The sequence below is a fragment of the Arthroderma uncinatum genome, assembly GCF_011692745.1.
Source record: "Arthroderma uncinatum strain CBS 119779 chromosome Unknown scaffold3, whole genome shotgun sequence".
Classification (NCBI taxonomy): domain Eukaryota; kingdom Fungi; phylum Ascomycota; class Eurotiomycetes; order Onygenales; family Arthrodermataceae; genus Arthroderma; species Arthroderma uncinatum.
The window spans coordinates 1085781-1096093 of record NW_022983865.1 but is presented as its reverse complement, the minus strand read 5'-3'; the positions used below and the strand labels follow the sequence as shown (position 1 = coordinate 1096093).

At 47.2% G+C, this 10313-nt stretch overlaps 3 protein-coding genes across 3 annotated transcripts; 2 read left to right on the top strand and 1 right to left on the bottom strand.

Moving 5' to 3' along the window:
• Nucleotides 1-674: 674 nt before the first annotated feature.
• On the top strand, nucleotides 675-4746 carry GIQ15_04123 (SIT4-Associating protein ser/thr phosphatase; the record flags this gene model as incomplete). Its single annotated transcript, XM_033551540.1, has 4 exons — nucleotides 675-1391; nucleotides 1450-2775; nucleotides 2864-3559; nucleotides 4048-4746. 4 exons carry the CDS (start codon nucleotides 675-677, stop codon nucleotides 4744-4746), a joined length of 3438 nt encoding a protein of 1145 aa, XP_033405270.1.
• Nucleotides 4747-5376: 630 nt separating this feature from the next.
• On the bottom strand, nucleotides 5377-6633 carry GIQ15_04122 (SET domain protein; the record flags this gene model as incomplete). Its single annotated transcript, XM_033551539.1, has 1 exon — nucleotides 5377-6633. One exon carries the CDS (start codon nucleotides 6631-6633, stop codon nucleotides 5377-5379), a length of 1257 nt encoding a protein of 418 aa, XP_033405269.1.
• Nucleotides 6634-8214: 1581 nt separating this feature from the next.
• Nucleotides 8215-10034, top strand: GIQ15_04121 (NADH-ubiquinone oxidoreductase 51 kDa subunit; the record flags this gene model as incomplete). The annotated part of the gene is made up of 3 exons (XM_033551538.1): nucleotides 8215-8595; nucleotides 8702-8773; nucleotides 8874-10034. The coding sequence occupies 3 exons, from the start codon at nucleotides 8215-8217 to the stop codon at nucleotides 10032-10034; spliced, it is 1614 nt and encodes a 537-aa protein (XP_033405268.1).
• Nucleotides 10035-10313: the final 279 nt, after the last annotated feature.

The window sequence follows — 10313 nt, the reverse complement described above, 5'->3', positions numbered from 1 at the left end:
GCGTGACACCGGCAGGATACATGTTGAGCATCATTGTTCCTTTTTCGCACCAGATATATTACCAGCTAGCGCCGGAATCGTGCGATCTATTCCCCGGCAACGGTAGTTATCTTGCCTGATAGCGCCAGCGAACCAAGCACCACCACGCCAACCGGAACGCGAGAACCGGAAGCTTGAAGATCCCACGCTCTTGAAAAAGTACCTGATACACCTGCAGCTTCCCCCTTCCACCTGGATGTTCATCTTCTATATAGTGCCCCTTTCCATCTGTCAGGTACGTCATACGGAAACTAGCCGTTCAACCGTTCAGATGGCTCTCTCTGTCTCCCGATCCGACAGCAGACCTGCACACACGCTGGTCCGGGCCGAATATATTACCTTCTGTTGCTAACGGCCCCATGTAGCCTTAGGTCTCTTCGTCGTGTAATATCTTCCCCTCCCTCGATCAATGCGAATCTACGGACGATCCTGGACAGAACCCCAAAGCCCTCGGCCGCCGCCCGTCGACCATATATTCTAGAATACTCTAACGCCGAACCCTTGTGCATATATTTCCACCGTTCTACCATTCCGGATCCGGAATCCAAAACGACGCAGACATTCCAGCGATACCCGGACTGTTTTTCGATGCATAACGAGTTTCGTATATTTTACCGGCAAATCGAATATTCATCATGTTCTGGAAATATGGCGGCTACGCCAATGTGTCGCCCATCAACTCGCTCCTTGATAAACCCGACGTTAAGGTGGAGGACATTCTCGACGAATCGGACCTAATGCAGGAGCTTAAGCAACATAATACAAGATTGATAGAGTATTTACGTGATGACCATGTTTTGAGGAGATTGTTTGATATCATTATCTCCCCAAGTCTTATCGACGATGACGACCACAATGATTATGATAATAATGAAGAGGGGATTGAAACGAAGCCTGACGAGGACAAGAAAGAACCAGAGCCTACGGAAGAAGCTGATGAAGGCCAAATCCAGCTTTCGGAGTTCCCCAAAATATCGCCAAAGGCGAGCCGCGAGCCTAAAAACCTAGAGGAGGCGGAAAAAAATCGGCTAAAGTACGCATATATTGCCTCGGAGGTATTGTCGTCGCCCTCATGGTCGGTCATTGAAGCCATGGTGGAAAATGAGGATGCTCTGCGAAGCTTTTGGCAATATATGTTCAGAAAAGGAGATTTGGATTCTGTGCAAACGAGCTACTTTGTAAAAGTCAATGAAGTATTGTTGGACCAGAAGACGGACGTTATGCTTGCCTTCATAATGACTATGGACAATGTCATTCCGATGCTACTGCAACATGTTGACAACCCATTGGTTATGGATCTGGTCTTGAAGATAATCACTTTGGACAAAATCGACGAGCAAAATGTAACAGAGGTAAGTTCATGCATATCCGAGATCCCCAACACCTTATCGATTCTAATATGAGACAAAGTGGCTCCAAACCCAGAACCTTATCCCCACTTTCCTATCATATATCTCGCATGAATACCCACCTTCCACTCAGACAGCCGCTGGTGATTTGCTAAAAGCCATTGTGACGATATCTGCAAATGCTGCGCAAAATGAACAGCCATGTATAGGGCCCAACAGCTTGACTCGGCAATTGGTATCTGAGCCATGCATACAGACACTAATATCGGCCATGATTCAGGGCGGGAACCCTCTCACGGTTGGAGTTGGTATCATTATCGATATTATCCGCAAAAACAACCCTGACTATGATCCCGAGATGGCAGAAAATCGCAATGCTACTCCGACCACCCATGACCCAATATACCTCGGTACCATGTTGAAGGCATTCGCCAGCCATGTTCCGCAATTTATGGAATTAATGAACAAAAAAAGTAGATCGGAGGCTTCTCAGCTTGACACCGCATGGGGAGAAACCATTGAGCCGCTTGGATTTGACAGATTTAAGACCTGTGAGCTTATGGCCGAATTACTGCACTGCAGTAATATGTGTTTACATAATGAACCTGGAAGCCATGGAGATATGCAGGCCCGAGACCTCGAGAGAGAACAGCTGCGAGCCGAAGGGTTCCACAACAATCAAGAAGACGAGTCAGGCTTTGTGTATGCAGATGGTACAAATGGCGCCCAGGCTTCGGCCATGGACACCTCCTCTCCTGAAGAATTCAGAAAACCGGAGACTGCCAACACCGGAGAAGATGATGCATTCGAAGAGATCACCTCATCCGGCGTGCTTGTTGACAGAGTTAAGGACTCTGAGAGCGACGGCAAATCTACTGCTGACACGTTCACAAACGTTCCAAAGCTAGGCCTTGGAGACGACTTCGTCGACGAACCACTAACGCCTCCGAATCAAACCAGTACGCCCGACAATGACAACTCTAAGACTGACAGTGGAAAAGCTACCGTCCCCGAGTCCGTTGCATCTCCGACGACATCTAACCTAACAGAAAAAGTAGAAGACATTCAGATTAGCAAAGAAACGGAGGATGCGGGAAAAGAAGAAATAACTTCTAAACCATCTGACTCGTCGGTAACTGCTGCAGGTGCGGAACAACCTCAAATTTCCGATACAAGAGAAACGCCATCGACGCTACCGACACCAGATAGCACCCCAACACTATCAGAGGAAGAAAATGCACACTCAACACCTCAAAACGAGCCCACGCCCGAAGAGTCCAATTATGACGCCGACCCATATATCCAAAGAGAACCAGACGGCAAGCCGGTTGTTGGAGATAATATGAAAATAATGTTCCACGAGCACAAAGTTGTGCCGACGGTATTAGTAAGTTGCTCGACTTGTTCTTATATTTTTTGTTTTGTTTATTTTAGCGGATGTAGTCTCATTTAATTACTAACATTGACACTTCTAGTCTTACTTCTTCCGCTTCCCCTGGAACAACTTCCTTCATAATGTGGTCTATGACATTGTTCAGCAGCTACTTAACGGCTCAATGGAGCAAGGCTTTAACAGGGCTCTAGTCATCGATTTGTTCGAAACTGCTCAAATAACCACGCAAATAATCGAGGCACAACGACGCAGCGAAGAGTCTGAGGCTAAGCATAAAATGAGACTTGGTAACATGGGCCATCTAACGCTTATTGCCGAAGAGGTTGTGAAATTCAGTGAACGTCACCCACGTGAAGTGTTATCACCGCAGGTTATGGACAAATTAACCCACCCTGACTGGATTGACTACGTTGAGCATGCTCTCTCGGATACTAGGGAACGAGAAAATGCCATCCTAGGCGGCGTGAAGCCCGATATTACGATGAGCCATCGACAAGCGGTTCTAAATGCCATCAGCGCCCCCACGGCTCTCCAAGGTCCTTCATCAGCATTGGCTGATGCTGGTCTTAATGGAGGCTTCTCCAGCGGCTTTTCGTTGAATAATCTCAATTTCGACAACCAAGCATCGGCGTCCGGCGGTGCTTTCGGCTTCAATAGCAACCTTAGCGGAACCGGAGTGTCTCTATTTAGCGGCTTTGGCAGCTCGAGCGATGACGAAGATGAGGATATGGAAGATCGGCAAGATCATCATGATTCCCAGACAATTGGGTCAGGCCTTGTAAGTCTAAAATATGGTGATGATGGTTGGTTCGAAGATATTGATATGAGAGACGAACAGTAGAGGCCTCCTCTATATGAGTGCAACGTTTCTCAAGTTCATTAACTTTCATTTCCTGATATATATATCCATATATCACGGAGATATCTAGAGATATTATATTTTGTTTTTGGGGATTTCTATGGCTTAGGATTCGGCTTATATCAGCCTCCCCTCAACTATGGATGTTATTAGTATCTCGCTTCTATGGCATCAAATTCAATCCTGTTTAGTTAAGGTTTCCTGGCTCTGTTGGCAGATTCACTTCTGTCTACAGGTCTTCGTAACCTATACTTCTAACAGGATATTATCATGCTGCATGTTCCACCTACCTTCTATGTTGATGCTGCTACCTCCTGTTTTATATTATACGCCTTGTTGATTCATGTTCTCTCTCGGTTACGTTTACCTTGGATATTCTACGAGCTAACAAAAATGACTCAAAACAGGCAAGCATATTCGACAACTCAGAGACTCAGCCCATCCCAATTCTTCCACCTCCCCCAGCCCCTCTAAGTACTGGACCGTCGCGTGCCCGACGCCAACTTGCGGCACGACTCGCTCTCCAAAAGCAACAAGCTCTCGAGGCGGCTTCCGGCTCCGCCGCCAATGAGCATCCAGAGCAGGATGGTGAGAGCTCCCATGGCAATGCCGATAATCGAAGCGTGAACAGCACTGACGATGTTTCATATGCAGCCTTTCCGACAGGAGAGAATGGTTCAAGTAAACCTGTCCACGATTCTTCAGGAACCTTACCTGAAGGTATAAAGCCGCAGGGTTCCTTGTTTTCTGGTTTTCAGACAGTGAGCGGATACTCGGACAGCTCATCCGATGAAGACGGTAGTCTTCCCATGGAAAGCGTCGAACGGAAATTCCGCCTCCCCGTGGATGCATTCGATGACGACGATGAAATGGGCGATATGGTTGGGCCTTCGACCTCTTACTCCGATGAAGACGACGAGACTATAATACAGGAAGCACTAGGCTATTCAACCTTTTTAGGCTCCGGTCACACCCTCGAGGACACAGGTTATCCAGAGGAGAGAGAACTTACCCCGGATTCTGCGAGGGATCAGGATAACAGTGACGGAGAGGATGATGGTCTCGTGGAGATATTAGTACCTGGAAAGAGATCGGTGACGAATTAAGCCTCAGTCTAGTATCTGTCGTGCCTTCAATCATTCAAACCCATTTAGCGAGCCTCATTGTGTAAGGCGTGTTATCTGAACCCATATATGGATTTACAACAGTCATACCTCAATCCTCCCTTCGGGTACATTCTTCCAACTATCTGTGTCTATTCACCCTTCTCTGTACAATACTTATACCCCTTCCACATTCTGTACTCTTTTTTGAGTCACTTTTCTATATTTCCGCTGTGCATATGAACTTTCATCAATTTTCCATTTGTTTTCAATGTCTTGTTATCCAACAAGACAACCAAAGGGGTCTTGTGATGTTTTTATTTCGCAGATTGACCGCAAGATAGTGGTAAATACACTGGAGCACATACACTAGGCATGAAGTCCGAGTAAGACAATGAGTTCCCAACATTCGCTACAGACACAAGTGGTTTCGGCTTCCGCGTCGAGCTACCTAGACTTACCCGTCTAAGATGCGCTTGCTACCCTTAAAATCCCTGAACAAAGGGGTTTGTTAGAAATTTTTTGTTATCTGATTCCTTGTTATAATCTAGAGGGCATTCGGTGTTTATAACTCAATAGGAATAATAACCGAGGGGTGTGAACTGGTCTATGTATCAATTCGCATGGCTGGTACTAGCAACCTGCTGGGAGCTGAGGGAGATAGAAATAGCTCTCAGTAACCATCTGGACATGCCCATCTGAGATTTCCCCTGAGACCATCTCTAGCGGTTCTTTCATAACTGTAACCTCCTCTTCTTGAACCACACAAACCGCCCATCTCAGCTTGATTTCAGACAGCCATTCATTGGATGGCCCAATAACCTCTTCTAGCGACGTAAACGGATGGGGTCGTTTTAACTTCGCCTCTCTGATTGCGCTGTATATAGACCGTATTTCGCTTTCTAGCTCTTCGTCAATATCGCCAAAGGTAGCCTGTAAATTGCCCACCGGATACCAGCCCATTAGCTGGCTAATATATTCCTCAAGGCGCTTAGAGAGAAGGCCCGCTAAAGCCTCTGAGTGTGTCTCCGGGTGATTTGGTGCATTTTTCTTTGCTTCATTCGCCCCGGCACAAACAAGGAGAAATATACTATATGTCAATGTATCAGATGGGAGGCCACGGTCCGAGGGGTCAATGGCCTCATCAATAAAGCTGGATATTTCCTTGATAAAACCCGCAACAACTTTTTTCATATTCGGCGAAGGTATCAGCTCTACCACATCACTGCCGAGGAATAGTTCACCTCGCTGCTCAAGTATAGATCCTGATCCTCTAATGATCTCCTCAAGGCGCTCGCGTACAGGCAACCTCGGAATGTAAAAGATATATTTTTTGAGAAGGGATTCCAACACATCAGGACTGTGTAATTTTGCCCGAGCGATTGCCCATTCACACACTATTAAACCAGTCATATAAACTGACCACTCGCTCTGTCGGTATATCTGTGCATTTTTCTGCTTGTCGTTTTGTGGTCGTCCTTCCAGGTAGCCTCCTCGTTTGATTTTGATGATTCGAAATGCAAGCTCAACCGAACCTTGGCATAATGCATTGAGAACAACGCGAGATCCAGAATGGCGCATGTTCGCGTATGTTCGGTCTTCCGTTACTTCGATATTCTGGGATTCTCTGGTGATCACCCTTGTTAAGGCGAGTGCGTCCAGCAATCCTGGCGAGAATACACGTTCTTCCGCAGTGGATACCTCGCTAGACAGCGGGTAAAATACATTGAATAGAAAGCACTTGTCTTCCAATGGATTCCCATGTGGCTCGTAGAATTCTTGATATCGAAACTGCCGAGCATTAGCCAGAGGCGTATCTGGAGGAGCATGTACATTCACATCGCGAAAGTCACATGGATTATCGACGATGCAAAATCCATAGGTTGTCATTACTATCGCGTTTACCAGCAATTAGATGTTGACATAGGAAACATAAAGAGAAAGGGAAGTGAGGGACCATACATTGTTGATTATTGAGTGGCCCGTAGTTATTGTGGATTTCTCCCTCGGCGGGAATACGATCAATCGCTTTCAAGCCTACTTCAGCAGTTTCGGCTCGCCATTCGATTTTCGCCAGCGGCTTATGGTTGGAGGAATCGACGAGGGGAAGCGTAACTTGAAATTCTTCGTCCTGCCGGAGCGCCGGGTTTTTGGAGAGATATGCCTGTAGCACCCTGGATGTAAAAGCACGAGATGCAATTATCGTGTATGCCCAGCAGAAAAGGTCCCTGAAAATTTAGTCCGTAAGTATATAACTCTTCCAAATGCCTAGGGGTGCTATTACCAGCTGGATGATTCAGCGAATGGGTACCCTTCGTCTCGTAGAATAGATATCGCAGAATCATATTCCGCCTTTAACGTTTGATGATGCACTTGACTAGCATGATACAAATTTGTATCTCGTAGCCATTCCAGGTCCTCGCCTTGATAGAAAAGGACTGATGTTAGCTCACTGGTCCGAGGGAGAGTCCTCAGATATGGCCACCAGTGGGAATCCCTCCCTTTAAGCTGCTGGTGCGCCACAAATAACGTAAGGACAACGGTCTTTCTCGCGCTTTGGGACAGTCTATCAGAACAAGGAAAGTCGTGTGGCAGAAGTTCTGGATCCAAGTTCATCACATTGATAATGGAGATTGTTGCAGAGATGGGACATCTAGCCACAAGTGCTGAAGCATCCAGTTTCGCGAGACTTCGGACTCGAAGGCATGCTCCCTTCTCGGCATCTCTATGAATTTCAACTGCGGGATTCAGCCCACCGCCGAGTTGCGTTACCCAGCTAACCAATCCTGCGTCTGCTTCTAGCTTCTGATGCAGTGAAGCTGGCGGGCTATCATATTTGAAGCTGAGAGATAGTTAGCTACTGCCCTCGAAACGCATAAAAATCAAATATACCAACTTGCCTATCGTCCATTATGTTACCGTTAGCCCGTTATATCCAATTATCCGAGTGGTGGGCGGTTACATTTGCATAGGATGTAGTAGTTAACTTGGTTGTGATAGCAAAGTATATCCACCACAATTTATGATACAGTCTAGCGAGCTTCTCTACCATGCTAGACTTATCATTATATTCTATGTCTACTCTTTATGCATATATTTATCTCCATTGAAATTCGTATATTTGCTCTTCTCTACCTATTATCCGAGAAGTCGTCGTCGCACAAAGATGAGCCTATAACTACAGTATCCATCTTACCATAAGCATTAGTATGTATCATCATCCTTATATCACCATCATCCTTATATCATCATTATATCATCCGTATATTATTATCATTAATATCATTATCATCATCCTTATTATTCTCAGATGTAGTGTCATGTGACCCGGCCAATGGGAGGCCGCGCAAAGAGGCTTCTCTGACCACCAACTTCAACCTCACGCAGAAAGTAGACGCATATCCCATCTCCAACACGACGTCTACCATTGGGCTCAATTGGGGTCGAGCAACGAAGGGTGACCTGCCCATCATGATCTCCAGAGCTGCCGTGGCTCCCACAGCCCACTCCCTCCCTTACATCTCGTCTCGCGCCCTGTCCTCCGCCTCCGCCGCAGCTCTCCCTCGCTTGACAACTGCACAGCAATCCGCCGCCAAACAGGCGCCATCCCCGGCGCAGAAGCAGCAGCAGCCTCAGCAATTAGCACAGCAGCAGACGCAGACGCAGCGGAGAGGCTTTGCTACCGTCCAGGATGCCGCTGCCACGCCTCCACCAAGAGTTCACGGTGGATTGAAGGACCAGGACCGGATATTTCAGAATTTGTATGGACGACATCCCCCCGATCTGAAGCACGCGATGAAATGCGGCGACTGGCACAAGACGAAAGAGATCATTCTCAAGGGCCACGATTGGGTGAGTTCCGATGGTCCCGGTTTATTATCTATTGTCTTGGCTTCATATTAGATGGATGTTTGAGACAAAACGAGGACCCGGGCTAATGTCTGTTTTTGCTGGATAGATTATTTCTGAGATCAAAACATCTGGTCTTAGAGGCCGAGGTGGTGCTGGATTTCCTTCTGGCTTGAAATGGGTATGTTTAATTCTTGATCTTGTGGAATGCCGGTTACCGAGTGTTCAGAAAACGTCATCCTCCATTGCGCCGTAGTCATCTAACAATATCTGTTAAATAGTCGTTTATGAACTTCAAGGACTGGGACAAGGATACCAAGCCTAGATACCTCGTCGTGAACGCTGATGAGGGTGAACCCGGAACATGCAAGGACCGTGAGATCATGCGCAAGGACCCTCACAAGCTCATCGAGGGATGTCTCGTTTCCGGACGCGCCATGAATGCCACAGCAGCCTACATCTACATTCGAGGTGAATTTTACGAGGAGGCCACGGTTCTACAACAGGCCATCAACGAAGCCTATGCAGCTGGTCTAATCGGGAAGAATGCTTGCGGGTCTGGCTATGACTTCGATGTTTACATCCACCGTGGAATGGGCGCATACATCTGTGGAGAAGAAACTGCGTTGATTGAGTCAATTGAAGGCAAAGCAGGCAAGCCCCGTCTAAAGCCTCCATTCCCTGCTGCCGTCGGTCTTTTCGGTTGCCCTAGCACCGTCACCAATGTCGAAACTGTCGCCGTGGCCCCCACAATCTGCCGTCGTGGTGGTAAATGGTTTGCTGGTTTCGGACGTGAAAGAAACCAGGGAACCAAATTATATTGTATCTCAGGACACGTCAACAACCCATGTACCGTCGAGGAGGAAATGTCTATCCCTCTCCGTGAGCTGATTGACCGTCACTGTGGTGGTGTACGTGGCGGATGGGATAACCTCCTTGCCGTCATTCCAGGTGGTTCCTCCACCCCCGTCCTCCCTAAGCACGTTTGTGACGACCAAATAATGGACTTCGATGCCCTCAAGGACTCACAATCAGGTCTTGGAACCGCCGCCGTCATCGTTATGGACAAATCCACCGACATTGTTCGTGCAATTTCCCGACTATCAGCTTTCTACCGCCACGAAAGTTGCGGTCAATGTACCCCGTGCCGTGAAGGAAGCAAATGGACCCTGCAAATGATGGAACGATTCGAACGTGGCCAGGCTCGCGAACGTGAAATCGATATGCTTCAGGAACTAACCAAGCAAGTCGAGGGCCACACCATTTGTGCTTTGGGTGAGGCTTTTGCCTGGCCCATCCAGGGATTGATCCGTCACTTCAGACCAGAGCTCGAGGCAAGGATACGTCAGAATGCGGAGGCAAACGGAGGCAAGGAGGTCTTTGCTGGTGGCTGGGCTCCAAACACCCGCCTAGAAGGTAAATTGATCGCTCCCGGACAGTAGATAACGGACGATCCCGGGTTGAAGTGGTTTTTGGGAAAGAGGGTAAACCTGTCTTTTTAACAAATGTATTAATCATTACAAGAAGACCACGCATTGTCACTTTTTGCTCTCCTTGAGCCCTGTATATTGCGGATGGTGGCAACACTTGATTCCCTAGTGTCGTTTTTCGTCATCCATCTGATTCACTTGTTCAAAATATTTGTGCTTTGCTCTCTTTTGCGTTTCATATGTTTTGTTGGGCACTACTATATTTTAGAAATTTTACTATTGTTTACGTTC